The sequence below is a fragment of the Amblyraja radiata genome, chromosome 8 (assembly GCF_010909765.2).
Source record: "Amblyraja radiata isolate CabotCenter1 chromosome 8, sAmbRad1.1.pri, whole genome shotgun sequence".
Taxonomy (NCBI): domain Eukaryota; kingdom Metazoa; phylum Chordata; class Chondrichthyes; order Rajiformes; family Rajidae; genus Amblyraja; species Amblyraja radiata.
In genome coordinates, this window is record NC_045963.1 from 25510784 (window position 1) to 25531744 (window position 20961).

Genomic DNA, 20961 nt, shown 5'->3' on the forward strand with positions numbered 1-20961 from the left:
GGCTTGAGACCTGTCTCTCAGATGCTGATTTGCTCTCTTGGGTCTAATTGTTTGCAACAAGTAATTAAACATTTTGCTCTCCCGAAACATGTTCCAATATGGTCCAAACACAGCTATCTGTTTGCAGCCAGTTTCGTATCATATGCATTGCACACACCTAATAAAAGCACGAAAGCCTGATTCATGTACTTGCGAGTCATTAAAAGAATAAATTTGTGATCACATTTATTAACTGTGCCACCCAAAAAAATCATGTGTATCTATGTTTACGAATACAGAATGATAATATGTTTTGTGAACCAGTCTGTTTGTTTAGAAATATTTCCCAAGTGAATTTAAATGAAATGTTGCAAGATCTATTTTTACACAGAAGCAATAGCTCTATATGTGTCTATGAGGAGAAACAGTGACATTTAATGGTTTATTGACACGAAGCTGGAAAATAAACAAAGGTGATAGAATTACATGGGAAAATACACAACAGGGAAAAAAATATTTAAAATGTGCCTGATCTCCTGTCACAGCAGTTTGAATCTTGCAGAATGACTCAAACGGTCAAATATTTGATGGCGAGGTTTTGGAAACGTATTTGCAATTGGTTTTGTTCCAATAATAGGTCATATTTAGAGTATTGTGTTCAGTTTTTGGCACCATGTTAGAGGAAAGATGTTGTCAAGCTGGATAAGGTGCAGAGAAGATTTATGTAAGTCCCTTACAGTGAGAGACAGGTGAAGATAAATGTAGGTCCCTTACAGTCAGAGACAGGTAAATTTATATTGGGAAACAAGGAAATGGCAGAACAGTTAAACAAGTACTTTGGTTCTGTCTTCATTAAGGAAGACACAAACAATCTCCCGGAAATACTAGGGGACCAGGGATCTAGTAGTGGGAGGGAGGAACTTAAGGGAATCCACATTAGTCAGAAAATGTTGTTAGGTAAACTGTTGAGACTTAAGGCAGATGGATCCCCAGGGCCTGATGGTCTGCATCCCAGAGTACTTAAGGAGGTGGCCCAATCATGGATGCATTGGTGATCATTTTTCAATGTTCTCTCGACTCTGGATCAGTTCCGGTGGACTGGAGGGTAGCCAATATAAATCCACTTTTTAAGAAAGGAGGAAGAGAGAAAACGGGGAATTTATGTACCAGTTAGACTTACATCGGTAGTGGGGAAGAAGCTAGAGTCGATTATTAAAGAAGTTATAGCAGTGCATTTGGAAAGCGGTGACAGGATCAGTCAAAGACAGCATGGATTTATGAAGGGGAAATCATGCTTGACTAATCTTTTGGAATTTTTTGAGGATTTAACAAGTAGAATGGATATGGGAGAGTCAGTGGATGTGGTGTATCTGGACTTTCAAAAGGCCTTTGACAAGGTCCCGCACTAGTGTGCAAAATCAGAGCACATGGTATTGGGGGTAGACTATTGACATTGATAGAGAACTGGTTGGCCAGACAGGAAGCAAAGAGTAGGAATTAACGGATCCTTTTCAGAATGGCAGGCAGTGACGGGTAGTGGGGTGCCGCAAGGCTCGGTGCTGGGACTCCAGTTGATTACAATATATGTTAACGATTTAGACTAGTTTAGATTAAATGTTTGCGGATAACACAAAGCTGGGTGGTAGTGCGAGCTGCAAGGAATGATGCTAGGAGGCTGCAGCGTGACTTGGATAGGTTGGGTGAGTGGGCAAATGCATGGCCGATGCAGTATAATGTGGATAAATGTGAGGTTATCCACTTTGGTGGCAAGAACAGGAAGGCAGGTTATTATCTGAATGGTGTCAGATTAGGAAAAGGGGAGGTGCAACAAGACCTGGGTGTGCATGTACATCAGTCACTGAAAGTAAGCATGCATTTACAGCAGGCAGTGAAGAAAGCTGGCCTTCATTGTGAGAGGCTTTGAGTTTAGCAGCAAGGAGGTCCTACTGCAGCTGTACAGGGCTCTGGTGAGACAGAACCTGGAGTATTGTGTGTAATTTTGGTCTCCTAATTTGAGGAAGGACATTCTTGCTATTGAAGGAGTGCAGCGTAGGTTCACCAGGTTAATTCCCGGGATGGCGGGACTGACGTATGATGAATGAATGGGTCGACTGGGCTTGTATTCGCTGGAATTTAGAAGGATGAGAGGGTATCTTATAGAAACATATAAAATTCTTAGAGGATTGGTCAGGGTAGATGCAGGAAAAATGTTTCTGATGTTGGGGGTGTACAGAACCAGGGGTTACAGTTTAAGAATATGGGGTAGGCCATTTAGGACTGAGATAAGGAAAAACTTTTTCACCCAGAGTTGTGAATCTGTGGAATTCTCTGCCACAGAAGGCAGTGGAGGCCAATTCACTGGATGTTTTCAAGAGAGAGTTAGGTTTGGCTTTTAGGGGTAAGGGAATCAAGGGATATGGAGGAAAATGCCAGAACGGGGTACTGATTTTGGATGATCAGCCATGATCATATTGAATAGCTTGAAGATTGTGGGGGAGGGAAGATATAATAGGAACCTAAGGGGTAACATTTTACACAGTGGGTGTATGGAACAGGCTGCTGGAGGAGGTAGTTGAGGCAGGTGCTATCATGAAGTTTGAGAAATATTTACACAGGTACATGGATGGGATAGGTTTAGAGGGTTATTGCACATATGCAGGCAGGTGGAACCAGTGTAGATGGGGCATGTTGGTTGGTGTAGACAAGTGGACTGAAGGGCCAGTTTCCACGCTGTATGACTCTATGACTACAGTTAATACAATTAACCTTGACATTTTCATAATGCTCTCAAATTTGCTAAAACGTGATTTTCTGCATCATAGATTCTATAATCCAATCCAAAAGCCCATTTCCCATTACTCGTACCTTGTGTAACCGATTCCCTGATGTCACTCATCGACTTACTTTTACAAATGCTTTGTTTCCTTACTGTTTTCGCCAATTTTTGAAATCAAGTCTCGGACTATGTTGTGCTTCAGCCTACCCTGACATGATGGGAGGAACAGGAGTCAAGCTAAGTTTCAGATCTTTCTAACCCCATCTCTTAATCACTTCTTCACAACGCTAAGAACTTAAGCTTTTTGGCTGCTTTCATCATTATTGAACTCAGTTGAAACCTACTTTTTAAAATGACTTGCTCCCACTTCCAAAATGAAAGCTGAACCGCAAAAGGGAAAAAGGAAATTCCATACGAAAAAAACGATTGCAATGACAGAACATGTGGGATATTACAAAGTTACTGTTTGTAATGATTGTCGGCCCACTGAGTCCACACCGACCATGGACTCACACTAGTTCTATGTTACCCCAATTTCTCATTCTTTTCCTACACACTGGGGGAAATTTTAGAGACCAAATAACCTACAAACCCGCACATCTTTGTGATGTGGGAGGAAACCGGAGCACCCAGAGGAAATCCGTAGTCACAGGGTGAATGTGCAAACTCCACACGGGCAGCACCCGAGGTGAAGATCGAACTCGGGACTCTAGTGCTGTGAGGCATCTAACCATAGGAGTTTATTACAATAAGAGTTAATTACATTTATTACAATACGAGTGACATCAGGGAATTGGTAACACAAGGATGAAGAGGTAATAGTCATTAGTGACTCAGGGCACTCAAGTTTGTCACTATTAAATTCACATTTAAGGATCATACCAGAGTTCCAAATCCGAGGGTCCAAAAATGTTCATTCCGCACTTCAAGAACACCATCCAAAGTGGAGACCTGCCACAGAAACACCAAACTATTAACTTGCAGTGACATTTTAAGACTTACTTATAAGCAGCTTCAACTTTTCATAACTATTTTCATTAGGACTTGTCAAGTTACTTAACCATGGAAGCACAGAAAAATTACATAGCAGAACGCGTTGGTTTTGAAAGATCATTATTATGATGCTGTCAAACTATCTTTTTAGATACACATGGATAGAGCATGGAAACAAAGCCCTTCGGTTCATGCCAACCATCGATCACCCTTTAACACTGGCTTTATGTTATACCATTTTCTCATCCATTCCCTACACACTCGGGACTATTTTACAGATGTCAATTAACTTAAATAAAATTCCTGCGTTTATTTGGGATGAGGGAGGAAATCCGAGGGCCTGGAAGAAATCCATGCGGTCACAGTGAGAACGTGCAAACTCTACACGATCAGGATCGAATGGGGGTCTCTGGCACTGAGGCAGCACCTCTACCATCTGCATCACTATGTTGCCCTATTCTTTCCAAAACATTTTTCAAAAGATTCATATTGGGCAATGAAAAGGTCATTCTTGATAATAAATAAAAGCAGCATGGAGAATGTTTCAGGCTTTTTGCTGCTGTCACGTTTCTTTTTAATGATCTGGATGAGGGAATTGAATGCAACATCTCCAAGTTTGCGGTTGACACGAAGCTGGGGGGCAGTGTTAGCTGTGAGGAGGATGCTAGGAGGCTGCAAGGTGACTTGGATAGGTTGGGTGAGTGGGCAAATGCATGGCAGATGCAGTACAATGTGGATAAATGTGAGGTTATCCACTTTGGTGGCAAAAACAGGAAAGTAGACTATTATCTGAATGGTGACCGATTAGGAAAAGGGGAGATGCAACGAGACCTGGGTGTCATTGTACACCAGTCATTGAAAGTAGGAATGCAGGTGCAGCAGGCAGTGAAGAAAGCAAATGGTATGTTAGCATTCATAGCAAAAGGATTTGAGTATAAGAGCAGGGAGGTTCTACTGCAGTTGTACAGGGTCTTGGTGAGTACGTATTGCGTACAGTTTTGGTCTCCTAATCTGAGGAAAGACATTCTTGCCATAGAGGGAGTGCAGAGAAGGTTCACCAGACTGATTCCTGGGATGGCAGGACTTTCATATGAAGAAAGACTGGATAGACTCGGCTTGTACACGCTGGAATTCAGAAGATTGAGGGGGGATCTTATAGAAACTCACAAAATTCTTAAGGGGTTGGACAGGCTAGATGCAGGAAGATTATTCCCGATGTTGGGGAAGTCCAGAACTAGGGGTCACAGTTTAAGGATAAGAGGGAAGTCTTTTAGGACCGATATGAGAAAATCATTTTTTACACAGAGTGGTGAATCTGTGGAATTCTCTGCCACAGAAGGTAGTTGAGGCCAGTTCATTGGCTATATTTAAGAGGGAGTTAGATGTGGCCCTTGTGGCTAAAGGGATCAGGGGGTATGGAGAGAAGGCAGGGATGGGATACTGAGTTGGATGATCAGCCATGATCATATCGAATGGCGGTGCAGGGTCGAAGGACCGAATGGCCTACTCCTGCACCTATTTTCTATGTTTCTATGTTTCCAGGCGTTAGTTGTGCAATCTACTGTCCTACATGTCAGCCACTCAATTTAACTCCTCACAAGGCGGTTATGTCGCCATGTTGCCATTCAATAATCTTGAAAAAGACCAATAAATCATTTTCGAAAACAAATAAACTGCAGAATCTGAAACAACAGTAGAAACGCTGGAAGAACCAATCAAACAGAACTGAGTGATGAGCACAGGGGAATCAGGGGTGAAGACCTACACCCTCAACTCTTCCCCCAGTTTTGAGGAAAAGTTCTTGACCCAAAATATCAACACTATTTCTTTCCTGAATAATACTACCTGATCTGCTGAGTTCCACCAGCAGTTTCTCCCTTTAATATTCAGGTCCTTTGTACTTTTGCTGGACACAAGGAACTGCAGATAGACAATAGACAATAGGTGCAGGAGTAGGCTATTTGGCCCTTCATGCCAGTACCACCATTCACTGTGATCATGGCTGATCATCTACATTCAGTATCCCGTTCCAGCCTTCTCACCATATCTCCTGACTCCGCTATCTTTAAGAGCTCTATCGAACAGATGCTGGAATCTTACATAGAACTTAATGTTTCTGTTATTGAATCTATCCTAAAACAGTAGTACCCTTTATCCTTTATCTATACACTGAGGACAGCTTGATTGTAATCATGCATAGTCTTTTCTTTGACTGGATAGCAAGCATGCAAACAAAAGCTTTTTACTGCACCTCGGTACACATGACAATAATAAAGTAAACTGAAAAAATTGAAATACCTTACCATTATTCTAACACAGAGAACTTAGAAGATATTTATTTACAGGAATTCATCAGGGATATCAAACTGAGTGCATATGATAACATTATCAGCATCTGCAATTCTTTCTTAAACATAACATTCAAGTATATGCTCCTGCAATACGTTTATCCGCTTGCAATGTTGGTTGAACGACCAGCGATGGTCAGGACACTCTAGTCTCCCTCGAAAAGTGCATTAAATCCATTGCACTTTAATGTCTCACGTGAAAGACAATATCGCAAGCAGCATAGTAATAAAATGTCAAGTCTACAATATGTTAAATGGATTAAACACTTAAACCAGCTGAAATTCAACAGCTTTGGGAATACAGTAACCTGAGAAATAAATGTTTACGAAACATTATAGGTGCATGGATAAGATAGATATAGAGGCATATGGGCCAAAACCAGGCAGGTGGGACTAGTGAGATGGAACATGGTGGTCGGTGGGACATGTTGGACACCATTACTCTCTATGACTCTAACTCTCGATGTAGCCATTAACGTCTTCATCTTTCAAAACTTTCAGTCATCTGGCCCTGCCTCCTATGAGTGCACAAATAATCAAATTTTCTCAACTTGCACTCGTGGAAAATCAGGTTAGACGCAAGTATATTCCAATTTGGGTCTAGGAAGGAGCTGCAGATGCTTGTTTATACGAAAGATAGACACAAAATGCTGGAGCAACTCAACAGGTTAGACAGCATCTTGGAGAATAGGTGACGCTTCAGGTCAGAACACCCTTTAGGTCTGAAGAAGGCGTCCGACCCGAAACGCCACCTATCCCGTTTCTCCAGAGATGCTGCCTGACCCGCTAAGTTATTCATATCTGAGTGATTGGGAATATCCCAAATTCTTTAATGTTAACAGATGGATCTGTGATTTAGTTAAAATGAAAATGTAGCCACTATGGAAGCCTTCCTGTTTAATGCATCTGGGTAAATGACTTGCGACACACATGACAGAAAGGATTCAAACAGTGTATAAAGGAAGCAAATATTATTGTTATTCTCAAGAATCTTTATTCCAATGCATACCTCTCTGAGAAGCTTGTCCAACTGCCCAATCACATGCGAAGGTGTTGTCTGTAAAAATAAATAGATGGGTCACAAATTACACCCTTTATGCAAAGAACAAACCTTTTCATGAAATTAACATTGCCTCTCATCATTATCAACCCCTTTCCTTGTCAACAGGACCTCACGTTCCACACAAATAAATAGCTAAAGCTGTATTGAGTGAATTTTATACTGTACTTTTCATTGATAATCTAAAAACTGATTCTATCAACAACTTGGTGTTATAATATGTCATAAAGACACAACATGCTGGATAACTCAGCATAACAGGCAACATCTCCAGAGAACACAGATAGGTGACGTTTTGAGTCGGGACCCATCTTCAGATTGATTGTGGTGTGGGGGACGGGGGGACGGACGGGGACGGGGGGGTGAGAGAAAGTGGAGCATGTAATAGATGGATCCAGGTGAGGAGGTTTTTGATAAACAAATTGTTGGAATGTGTGAGTCAGAGTGATACATCATAGAACAGGCCCTTTGGCCCAACTTGCCCACACCGGACAACATGTCCCATCTACAGTAGTTCCACCTGTCCGTGTTTGGTCCATATCCCTCCAAACCTGTCCTACTGTTTTTTAAACGATGGGAGAGGCCCAGCTTCAACGATCTCCTCTGGCAGCTTGTTCCATACACCTACCACCCTTTGTGTGAAAAAGTTACCCCTCGGATTCCTATTAAATCTTTTCCTCTTCACCTTGAACCTATGTCCTCTGGTCCTTGATTCCCCTACTCTGGGCAAAAGACTCTTTTGTGCATCTATCCGATCTAATCCTCATGATTTTGTATACCTCTTTAAGATCTCCCCTCATTCTCCTGCGCTCCATGGAATAGAGATCCAGCCCACTCAACCCCTCCCTATAGCTCAGACCCTTTAGTCCTGGCAACATCCTCATAAATCTTTGTAGTAGCATCCTCCCAACTTCTATATGCAATACTCTGACGGATGAAGGCCAATGTGCCAAATGCCTATTCTCCACAGATCTACCTGTGCCTCCACCTTCAAGGAACCATGCACCAGCCATCTTAGATCCCACTACAATACTCCCCAGAGCCCTACCATTCATTCTGTAGGTCCTGCCCAGGTTAGACTTCCCAAAATGCAACACCTTAATTTCTCTGTATTAAATTCCATCAACCATTACTCAACCCAGCTGGCCAATCGATCAAGATCCTGCTGCAATTTTCCACAACCATCTTCACTATCTGCAAAATCACCCAATTTTGTATCATCACAAACTTACTAATCTTGCCATGTATTTTCTCATCCAAATCATCGATGTGGATGACAAACAATAACGAGCCCAGCACTGAACCCTGAAGCACACCATTAGTCACAGGCCTCCAGTCCGGGAAACCACCTTCCACCATCACCCTCTGCTTCCTTCCATGAAGCCAATTTTCGATCCATTCAGCTATCTCTTCTTAGATCCCTTACGATCTAACCTTCCAGAGCAGCCTGCCATGCGGAACCTTGTCGAATGCTTTGCTAAAGTCCTTATGTACAACACCTACAGCTCTGCCCTCATCGATCCTTTTGGTCACATCTTCAAAAAACTCAACCAGATTCATGAGACGCAACCTCCCACGTACAAAACCATGCTGACTATCCCTAATCGGCCCTTGTTCATCTAAATGCATGAATGTGTGAGACAAAAGGATTGAAGTTTATGAAATGTGAAGTTAAAGGAAGGAATGTAGGTGGAAGGGGAGGGGAGGGGACCAACAGGTGCGAGTCCAGGTGGGGCATTGGGGGGAGAGAGAGGTGCAAAAAAAATAAAAGTGGGGGGAGGGAGTTAGGCTTTGGTTAAAATTGAAGAATTCGATGTTCATACAGTTGGGTTGTAAGTTACCCAAGAGTAATTGTTTCTGTATGTTATAAAATGCCAAATGTTCTCCCAAGATGCAAGAGGACAAAAGTATACAAATCCAACAAATATTAAAATTTGGCACACTCAATCGTGTGTCAATCATATGATTCTTTTGAAAATAAATTATGTTTTATTCTACACAATTCGAGCAAGAACCTAATTTATTGGTAATCAGATATATTTTCTGTATTTGGTTGGACATTTGATATGAGATCACCTACCTGAAGTAGCACCTTTCCACTGTAGACACTCATTGGATACATGGTGCCAAATGTCATAACTGCAATAGCTATAGCTGAAGCTGTATCCACAGCAAAATAATTACTGGGAATGGAGGAGAAAAATAGTTGGTGAGTAAAGGTTAATGATATAGACTTCTATTTTTTTTAGTCTGTAGATTTAGATATTGTAGTTTTATACTGATTGATTTTCTATAATGCAAAAGGATGCAGTTTAGTAAAGGAAATCTGGTTCAATTATAATGCCAGTTGAGCAGATTCACAACACATCTGTGGGATTGAGAAAAATAGAGTTAGAACTGGATGCTGTCAACAAAAAAAAGTCAATTGCTGGGTCACCATTGCTGGGTTAAAATCCCGGAACTTTCTCCCTGACAAGAATGCAACTGTTCAAGAAGGCAACTTCTCAAGGGCAATTATTGACGGGCAATTAAACACTAATTTACCCTGTGAAGTCCACATCCTTCGAATAAAAAATAAGGCAATTACTTCATGCCTACAGATTCCTTCTTTGAAATATGACCAGAGGGTATAGAAAAACTAGGAAATAGCCAAGGGAAACATTGCAGAAAAACATTGGCAGAACGTTCATAGACAAATGAACGTTTAGGTTTAGTTTATTATAGTTGCATATACCGAGGTACAGTGTTATCAGGCAACTGAATCATCCTACCACAACTAGAGAGCAGTGCTTAACTACTATCTACCTCTTTGGTGACCTTCGGACTATCTTTGATCGGACTTTGCTGGCTTTACCTTGTACTAAATGTTATTCCCTTATCATGTATCTATACTCTGTAAATGGCTCGATTGTAATCACGAATTGTCTTTCTGCTGACTGGATAACACCCAACAAAAGCCTTTCACTGTACCTCAGTACACGTGATAATAAGCTAAACTGAAACTGAAAAGCTTTCTGTTGCGTACTATCTAGTCAATGAAAATACTATACATGATTACAGTGTACAGATACAGGATAAAGAGTATAACATTTAGTGCAAGGTAAAGTCCGGTAAAGTCCATTGAAGATAGTTCAAAGGTCTCCAATGAGGTAGATGGGAGGTCAGGACCTCATTCTAACTGGTGAGAGGACTGTTCAGTTGCCTGATAACAACTGGGAAGAAATTGTCCCTGAATCTGGAGGTATTCAAGTTTATGTACCTGTTACCTGGTGGGATAGGGGTAAAGAGAGAATGGCGGGGGTGAGACTGGTCCTTGATTATGCTGGTGGCTTTGATGAGAAATTTGCGAAGTGTAAATCGGGTCAATGTAAAGGAGTTTGATTTGCGTGATAGTCTGGGCCTATGTCCACATGGTGTAGAAAAAGATAAAAGCAGGGGTGTGTGGTGAGACATTGAAAGAGACACACTAAGAATAACTTAATTAATTCTGTAGAGAAGGGAAATCACAGGTGAGGTTTGTGGTTTCTATGAGTAATTTAAAAAAACATTGATTTTTTAAACCACATTTTCTATATCTTTATGTCTGGTTTCCAAATGTGTCATAGTTCAATGGTAATGCAGAACATGCAATGTACACCACTTACTTTATTTCAATCAACATGTAGGTGATGCAAAGTGCCAATGCTCCTGCAAGGTCAATTAGGACAAATGGGTTCATACGAGGAAGCAAAATGCTGCTTAGACTCGGAATTATTCCACATAAGCTGAAAGTGAAATATAAATAAGATTTTCAGAAATAGTTCTTTTCTGAAACTATTTCAGTCTTCATAAGTATAATACCATCATTTAATTTATTGACTAACAACATTATGGATACAAAATTTGATGTTAGCATTATAACAACACTTTTTAGAACATAGAACATTAAGTACAGCACAAGAAGGGCCTTTCGGCCCACAATGTTTGTCCTGATCATGATGCCAAGTTAAACTGATCTCATCTGCCTATACATGATTGAAAACTTCAAAACCTTTGAAGACATATTGTTTTTCCTTGTTATCCCATTAATTAATACTAAGAACTGCTGTCCTGGCAGTTTTCATCAGGAGTCGTGGAAACACAGCCTGCAAGGAGATAACTTGGCAACTCTATTAATTTAAGCACAGACAGAGCAAAAAAACAATGTGCTGGAGGAACTCAATGGGTCAGGCAGGATCTGTGGAAGAAAATGTTCTGATGATGTTTTGGTCAGGACCCTTCTTGAGACTGAAGAAGGGACCTGAACTGAAGTGGCTACTGTACTTTTCCCACCACAGATGCGGCTGCCTGACCTGCTTTCCTCCAGCACTTGTTTTTTGCCTGATTCCATCATATGCAGTCTATTGTACAATTAAGGCTTGTTATATCAATTTTGCCACACTGAGAATTTTTTAATATGCACTGTTTAGAAAAATTTCTCACTTTCAGCATGAATAAATTGGAGAATCTACAGGCATCCACAGGTTTTGTATATCACGGCAAGACTTGGTAAAAGTAAGAACCATTTAAAAAATGGTTTGCAGCTATTTTGTCTGCCAATATTATCTACACTAATTCTAATTTTTACTTGCAACGACTTTTAAGATTTTCAAACCACAAACAGTAAAGAATAAATGGATGGAAATAACCAACATTTATGCAGCTTGCAAAAAAAAGTCCATTTGCAAAACAACTCTCCCAAACCCACTCACATAATAAGAGTGAATCCCTGGGTGTGATTGAGAAGCTGTAACCTGATCCAAGGTTGAAGATGATGTAATAATCTTCACGAGTAAAGCTTTAGTGCTTTATAATTATCAGAGTTCAACGATGAAATTACAGCCCTGTTGTTACTCCAGGGTATTTATTTTATGTATTAAACAATATGCTATACTGTATATTATACTATTCATATGTTCAAGTTTGCCCTATCCCTTAAAATGCAGGTGCCAATGAATGTTCCTATCCTTGCTTTTAAAGCATGACATAATCCTTAATAACTGCAAAACAATTTTAAATTTTGAGCTACAGTGTTAATATTTAGTTTAGTTTATTTTGTCACAACCGAGGTACATGCGGTTTTGATTGTGTCTTATCCAGTCAGTGGTAATACATGATTACAATCAAGCTGTCCAGTGTACAGATGAATGTGGGGAGCGGCTGTTGTTGATGTTTATGTTAACTTTTATGTAGTTGTGTGTCTTGTTGCTTTTTTCTGGTATGACTGTATGGTAAATCAAATTTCACTGTACCTTAAATGGTACACGTGACAATAAAGGACCGTTGAACCATTGAGATACAGGATAAAGGGAATAATGTTTAGCGCAAGACAAATTCCAGTAATGTCCAATTAAAGGGTCTCCAGTGAGGTGGATGGTAGGTCAAGACTGCTCTTTAGTTGATGATAGGATGGTTCAGTATACAGTTTAACTGTATTTACAGTTACCTGTAGGTATACTTGCAGCTAACATACATTAAACGAAGCTGGTGTGAAAGACACAGTTCCCCTGACTACAGGATTATCTTTTTGCCCACAAGGCGAGTTTGTGATTGCAACACAAACTTCTCAAGTGTTTGATCTTTTGCAGGTGGTTTTGTGAAAGTGCAGTCCACTGGGACGCTGTGTGATCTGCTGCTATGCCCCTACTCAACAAGGTTAATCTTTATCTAAATCACATCAATCTGTCCGATTGTGAGGAAAGAACAAATTAGAACAATTACCCTTCAGCTACTTCAAAAACCTCTAATTTGGCATCTTGTAGTAAGATCAAGGTATTTAATTTAGGTTTTGAAGATGGCTTAAATTACACTCTTCTACACAATGATTTCTTTTGTGGTAATGGAGACTTTACACAAGGCTTCTAATGGCTGAAGATACTCTGTTCAAGTTACCCGCATTAGCAAAACCTACCTATCTTGATAACAGAGGACTGGAAAACTGCTTGTGTTCTACCATTGTTTAAAAAGGGTGAAAGGGATAAACTGTGTAATTGCAAGCCAGTTGGTTTAACGCAAAATGGGTAAATTATTTAAATCAATTCTGAGGGACCATATAAATCTTCATTAGAAAGGTAGAGATTAATCAAAGATAATCAGCATGCATTTGATAATGGAAGGTCAGATCTCATACATTGATCGTGTTTTCTGAGGAGCTTGCAAGGAGGCCGATGAGGATGGTTTGGATGTGATCTATGTAGATTTTTAAAAAGGTTTTTGATAACGTTTGTCATGAGAGGTTGGTCTCTATTCAATGCGGATTCAATAGTGAAAAAACTGAACCCAACAATGGAAACAAATGGTAATATTTCATGGGTCTTTTGAATGGAAGTCCATCATAATATTATGTACTCTGAACCTTGTTTTTGCAGTAAATGTTGAGGGTGGATTTAAAGGTAGGAGGCATAATAAACAAGCTTGCAGTCAGTATGAAAAGAGGAAGAAAACTTTAGACTGTGGGAAGATTTGGTTGGTCTGCTCAGCAGAGCAGAAATGGGGAGGAGGAACAGAGAAACTTCAGTGTGCATGTCCACAAATTTTCCGAGGCAGCAGGACATGATGATACAATGACATCCCTTTCGAGTGCATTCTTTCAATGAGCAAGGCATAGAACAATACATTTGGAGAATAGACACAAAAAGCTGGAGTAACAGGCAGCATCTCTGGAGAGAAAGAATGGGTGACGTTTCATGTCGAGACTCAAGAAGGTTTAAACCAACATCTGCAGTTCCTTCTTACACATAACATTTGGAGTTCCTGGTATAACGGTTTATAATAGGTATACTATGGACTGAGAACGGCAAACAACTTAGATCACCACATTACAGAAAGGTGCATTTGCAAAGGAGAAGTTTCAGAGGAGATTTACAAAGACTAAATCTGGACTGGAAAAAATGTAGCTATGAAGAAAGATTAAATGATTTATTTGAAACAAATAAGATTGATTGGCGACTTAAATGGTGGAGGATATCGATTTTAAGCAATTGATAGGAGGGAGGTAAGAAAACAAGTTTTCTCTCAGGGCTTGGTATGGCGTCAGAAATTTAAAAATAGCAAAAAATAAACTCCTGTAGGAACTCAGCGAGTCAAGCAGTAACTGTGGAGGTAAATGAACAGTGATGTTTTGGGTTGAGTGTCCGTTTCCATCCACAGATGCTGCTCGACCTGCTAAGATCTTCCAGCAGTTTGTTGCTCCAGATTTCAGCAACTGTAGTTTCCTGTGTCTACATTTTAAAAATAACTTGGATGTGCACGATAGGAGCCGTGACCTAATGCTACAATGTACATTAGGCTGTGTTGCTCCGTTTAGATTTACTCCTTCAATGTTGCAAATCTTTGATTCTATCCCTCAACTATGCTCATTAGCTCTCAAATATATTTGAAGTGCATACACAGTGGAAACGGGCCCAGCTGCCCAACACCGACCAACATGTCCCATCTGCACTAGTCCCACCTTCCTGTATTTAGCTCTTATCCCTCTAACCCCATCCTGTCCATGTACCTGTCTGAACGTTTCTTAAATATTACGATAGTACCTGCCTCAACTACCTCCTCCGGCAGTTTATTCCAAATACCCTCCACCATTTGTGTAAAAAAAGTTACCCCTCAGGTTCCTATTAAATCTTTCCCCCCTCACTTTAAACCTATGTCCTCTGGTTCTCTAGCCCCCTACTCTTGGCAAGAGACTCTGTGTGTTTACCTGATCTATTCCTCTCACGATTTCGTACACTTCCATAAGATCACCCCTCATCCTCCTGCGCTTGACAACATCTTTCCTATAACATGGTACCCAAAACTGAACATTTATCTATCTATATAACTAAAAGTCTGATCTTGACCACTTCCTGTCTGTGCTGTATATTGATTTTAGAAAAAACACTACCATATATTGCTATGATTTTTGGCCATCTTACTCATAGTCCTCCTCCGCTGAGGCAGCCCTGAGGATTTTTTCGATCGATGAAATAAAAAGTTATGAATGTTTAAATTTTCTTGAGATCAGCTGATTGGCCCTCTCGCCTGTCAATCACCATGATGAAGGTAACGCCCCGGGGGGGGGGGTGGGGGGGGGGGGGTGGGCAGGACTATAAATCCCCGGATGCCTCGACTTGAGCCAGTCACTCTGTGATTCTGCTGTGAATCTACTGAACTGTGAGTCTACCCTTTATGTGCTTTATGTGGTTTATGTTGTTTTGTGCTTTATATGGTTAACCCTATATGTGCTTGCTATAAATGATTTGTTAGCCAGCAATGTGCTTGCAATGAATGATGATTTGTTAACCCTTAATGTGCTTGCAATAAATGATTTGTTAGCCCTTAATGAAATTAAATGAGTTGTTTGGCCTGCCCTGTGCTTTTGCTTTGCTTGACTTCACCTGAAATGAAAGCAAATGGATTGTATTGTTTGCTGGCCCCAACTATTTTACAAGATGTTAACATTTCAAACTTTACAAAAATCACTTTTCAAATGACTTTTCCACTTGCCCTGCCCTTCAGCCGCGTTACAATGACTTCACAATGGTACCCCGAATCTCATTTACATTAAAAAATCAAGATTTCTTCGTGGAGTGGGAGGGACAGCGGGGAGATTTCATTAAAAACAAACATTGGGATTATTATTGGGGGGGAGGTGAGGAGGGGGGTAGGGATGGAGCGGGAGGGGAAAGTGGGGGAGCTGGGGAGGGAGAGTGGGGGAGGAGGGGGGATAGAGGGAGGGGAGGGGGAGTGGGGGATAGAGGGTGGGGAGGGCAATGGGGGAGGTGAGGAGTGGTGGAGCGGAGACATAGAGGGAGAGGACGGGGTAGGGAGGGGAGAGGGGTTATGGAGGGAGAGAGGGAGTGACCGAGGGTGGGGAAGGGAGAGGGAGGGAGAGGTGGGGGAGGAGAGAAGAAGAGGGAGGGTGAAGAGGAGGGAGAGGGTGTGCTGGGGGATGAGGGGTAACGGAGGAGGATAGGAGTAGGAAGATGGCGAGGTGCAGTTGGAGGAGGGTTGCCGTGATTCGCGTCACAACGGAGATCTATGGCGTCACAATGGGAACCCCTCAGTTGGGGGCTACGGGTCAGTGGTGGAATATTGCCTTTGGGGACGGTCCTCACCTGGTCTTGTGATACTAAATATGCCCTCACCAACGTCATAACTGCAACATGACCCCCCCCCCACCCCCTCAAAAAAAGCCTATACTCAATAATGTTAGATAAACTCAAATCAAGCTGTACAGGTGATCAATATGTTTTTTTTAATATAGGGTTAACAACACAATGTCATAATCAACATTTCTGTATCACTCTTACCTTCGGCTTACATCCGCAACATGTTCCTGGAGCCAACTTGTACTGGCAGCTGCAACATAAGCAGGTAGCCCATTAGATTCTTTCCTCTATTAATGTCCTCAATAAAACTCTTCCAAGCACTGTAGGTTGTATCCATGAAACTATGCTCTAGCTTTCATTGCCACACCTTTGCATTGTCTCCCATTATTATGGAGGAATATTCCTCTGTTAACACTGTTCCTCTGTTAACAAGAAATTGCTGCGAATTGTGGACGCAGCCCAGACCATCACACAAACCAACCTTCCTTTCATTGACTCCGTTTATACCTGACGCTGCCTCGGCAAAGCCAGCAGCATAATCAAGGATGAGTTGCACCCTGGCCACTCCCTCTTCTCCCCTCTCCCTTCAGGCACAAGTTATAGAAATGCACAACTCCAGATTCAGGGACTGTTTCTTCCCAGCTGTTATCAGGCAACTGAACCATCCTACCACAACTAGAGAGCAATCCTGAACTACTATCTACCTCATTGGGGATACTCGGACCATCTTTGATCGGACTTTACTGGTTTTATCTTGCACCAAACGTTATTCCCTTATCTGTATATCTGTATGTTGTGAATGGCTCGATTCTAATCATGTATTGTCTTTCCGCTGAGTGGTTAGCGCGCAACTACAGCTTTTGTTTTATTTCAGATATCCAGCATCTGCAGGGTTTCTTTTTTTGAAAAGCACGAATATGCTAGTTCCTCAACTGTGTACTGAGCTGTGGAAAGTAAATATTTCTAATGATATGCCTTTAATGTAAAGATGTGCTCTGTTTTTCATGAAAAATGTTAACGTTTAAGCTTTATAGAGTTGTACAGCATAGAAACAGCCCCTTTGGCTAACCACGTTTGTGCCGACCATCTATACCAATCCCACTCCCTTGCTCTTTCAATTACCTGTCAAGATGCCTTTTAAATGTTCTTACTGTTCCTACACCCACCAGCACTTCTGGCAGCTTGTTCCAGAAACCAGCTATTCTGCAGGTCAAGATACTCTTTTGCGCATTCAGAAAGAATGAATGAGAATCGGTTGCTATGTCAATCATTAATGTCAATACAATTGTATTGTATTGTATTGTATTGTATTAACAAAAAATGTTTTAAATGCTAATTTTTCAATATGTTCATTTGGAAATTGCTTGCAGGGCGTTGTTTTGGCTGTGCATATTTTATAACTATTATTGGTAAAAAATAGGGAGCACCTATAATTCAAAGCACTGAACAGCCTGCTTATTTTTAAGATTATTACACTGTTTCGATTCCCTTTGCCAACTTGCATCAAATATCAATCTTCAGCTGTTCTCCAGGAGGTATGCCAGAGGAGCCCCACAATGACTTTCACAATGGGTCTGCATCCATCATTCACTCATTATTCTTCCCACAATAATGTGGCAGAGATCAAAATCTCAGCAGAATTGTAAAGCAACGTCCTTCCTTTACACTTTCTGCAGAGCTTTCCGAATATGACAAGTGTTTGTTCTGTTATTCTGTGCTCCCGTTTTCTTTTGATAATTGCCACAAAATATAGTCGTGAGAGGAACAACATATAAAAAGTTATATTGCTATTATAAAAAGATATGCAATTATGGAAAATAATATTAATTTTAATAATGACACACCTTGCAATCATTTCTAAAAATGTATTTATCTTTAGATTTATTAAACAAGGAACTATTAAACAGTTCATTACATTAGCTTAACAGCAACCCGACAAAAATAAGTGAATTTACAATGTGCATGATACATAGACTGCTTGTGTATCCTGCAAATTTCCATCCTTTAAATGAGTAATTAAGCTATCCATTCAAAAAGCTAAAAATGCTTTGAATTTTTAAAAGATGGCATTGTATTTAGTGTGTCATCTCGGTGAAAGTTTGTGTATATAAACAACAAAAACAATGGTATGAAGTTATTTTACCATCAAGCTCCTTTAAAGAATTTAAAGTGTTATTGGTTCAACAAATGCACTCTGTCAAGGAATAACAGGGAATTTAATTAATACTCTACTGTTGAAATGGAAATTTTGATTAATTGGAGAATGCAAACATTTGCTGATTTAGTTCCGTTAGTTAAACACAAAGTGCTCAGCAGGTCAGGTAGCATCTGTGGAGGGCATGGACTGACATTGTTTCAGAGCAGGGCCCTGTGTCAGACTGAAGAGGGGCGCGCACCAGAAACCCTGTGTTATGTTTAGCTCAAGATTTGAACATCTGCAGTCCCTTGTAGTTCCCTTGGTTACCGAGGCCAAGATTCTCTTTTAACCAATTTCCGTATCTGGCAGCAAGTTAAAAAGTGAAAAGATTGTTGGGGGAGGGAGGGGGGGAAACGGGGCATGGTGGGGTGGGGTTAAGGGTAGAGGTGATGCAGCAGGTTGTTGGGGTAACATATTCTGACAAGCAGATCATTCTGTCGGGGATCCTTTATATTTAAAGATATCTGATTGAATTATAAATAGAGCATGGCGAGGTGGCAATTCTGGAGAGGGTAATAGGAGGTGACTTTTCAATTTGATGTCCTTTCAACAGAGCACAAAAAACACATACCAGGAAATGTACTCTATAGGAAAGTTGTGATGAAAGAACACAGTCTGAAGCATAAACTTTGTTGATCCATCCATTAGTAACACCTGACCTGCTAAATATTTCTAGTATTTATCGGCTTTTATGATAGAAATGCAGAAACATATTTAGTGACATTGTGCAATCAAGACAAGAAAGCCCCAAATATTTTAGCTATGTAGTAAATGTGATAACAGTCTGCAAAGAAAATATAACACCACTATATCATATTGTAGACAATAATGTCTAGATCACTTAGAAATTCCTACAATATTAAGGCCAGCATGGGAACAGCTTTCGCACTGTGGCCACCTTACAGCCCCTCAACATACCTTCAGAAACGTAAGCTAAAGATCTGTTCTTCAAAGATAGCATGGTAAGTAAATTGAAGAACAGGGCCACAAAGGTGCCAACAAGGAGACGTCCCCTGTAGAGTAGAGTTTTTTAGGCAAATTATGGGAAAGAACATTAATTTTAATAATGACATACAGCGTAATCATTTCTAAAAAATGGTTCATCTTTGGGTTTACTAAACATGTAACTAATAAACAGTTCAATACATTAGATTAACAACAACCCTACAACAATAAGCGCATTTGGAATGTTTTTAAAAACAAAATAGAAAATGCTGGAAGTACTCACTAGGTGAGGCAACAACTGTGGAAAGAGAAACAAAATTAATGTTTTGGTCAATGCCTTTCACCGTTCATTCTCCCCAAAGATGCTGGATGACCTGATGAGTATTTCCAGTATGTGTTGTATTTTGCTATTCAATATCAAGATACTGATGTCATAGAAACATTTTAATATTCATAGACAAAAACATATCTGCTAACAAATACAACCAATCTGTGGGCATTGTGTCCTGTTCCATATAAAACTCAACAGAACATTGAATAGAAAACTTTCCACTTTATCCTTTGTCACTAAGTAACGTATTATTTGAAAAGAATCATACTAATCTTGTCAAGATTCAAAACGTATTAATTTTCCTTATGATGAGGCTGACGCATGCTGTTCCCAAATTAACAATTGGACTTACTAAATAAATCATTTTAATGTCAAAAGAACAATGTTTATACTTGTAAAACTAAAAATAAACCTACGTATGAATCTCAGGCTGTTCCAGAAATCGTTCCACACTGTACAAAAAGAAACCCAAGAAATGAAATCACTCCACTGCTAAAAACAGTAAAGGAAATAGTTAAGATATGAGAAAGCAAATTGAATTTTAGAAGAATGGGGGGGGGGGTGGAAGGGATAACTTTATGGCTTTTTCAGAACTACATGCATTGAAGTCTCTATGGTTTCTGAGCTGTTGTCAGAAATGGAGAATGACCTTGAATAACTTTAGAAGCGTGATCTGTAAGTGGAATTGAATTCCTTTACCATGTTGTTGAGAGTTGGCCGTTTTACTTTCAAATCATATTTGGTCCGCGGTGGTAAATGTGTGAGAGGGAGGGGCGGTGAGGAGGGAGCACGGCGCTGTGGAAGGGAGGGGCGGTGAGGAGGGAGAACGGCGCTGTTGGGCGGAGGGAAGCCGCGGGCGGGCGTGGACCCGAGTGAGGCAGCGGGCTGTGGGACTTCATTGCGACTGGGCCAGGCGGGCCAGGCAAAGGGGGGAGGGGGGGAGAGGGGGGTTTCCAGAACATTCCAGCATGGCGGCCCCGTTGGGGAGGTGGAGAGGGCGGCGACCCCCTCCCTTTGCGGGGGCATTGTGACGTAATTCGAAGTTGATTGAAGAATCTGTGAGTTGTTTGACAGGCCGTATTTTTGAAACTTTAATGATCAATAACTTTTGAAATTTAGCATGAAATGTTATTTTGACGACGGGGTTAATAATCTGAACATTTTTGTGCTAGTGTGTGGTGTTTTGACGAAGGTAGAAAGACACATAGGCATATACGCGCACACACAC

At 40.7% G+C, this 20961-nt stretch overlaps 1 protein-coding gene across 1 annotated transcript in view; it reads right to left on the reverse strand.

Annotated features, from left to right (window-relative positions):
* Positions 1-20961, reverse strand: part of slc30a6 (solute carrier family 30 member 6) — a 115674-nt gene that overhangs the window by 22588 nt on the left and 72125 nt on the right. Inside the window, exons 8-14 of the mRNA XM_033025427.1 lie at positions 20150-20185; positions 19376-19470; positions 16462-16510; positions 10801-10920; positions 9237-9339; positions 7106-7153; positions 3638-3706 (exon numbers count right to left, since the gene is read on the reverse strand). Of these exons, the coding sequence (XP_032881318.1) occupies positions 3638-3706; positions 7106-7153; positions 9237-9339; positions 10801-10920; positions 16462-16510; positions 19376-19470; positions 20150-20185 (520 nt within the window). The remainder of the gene's footprint in view (positions 1-3637; positions 3707-7105; positions 7154-9236; positions 9340-10800; positions 10921-16461; positions 16511-19375; positions 19471-20149; positions 20186-20961) is intronic.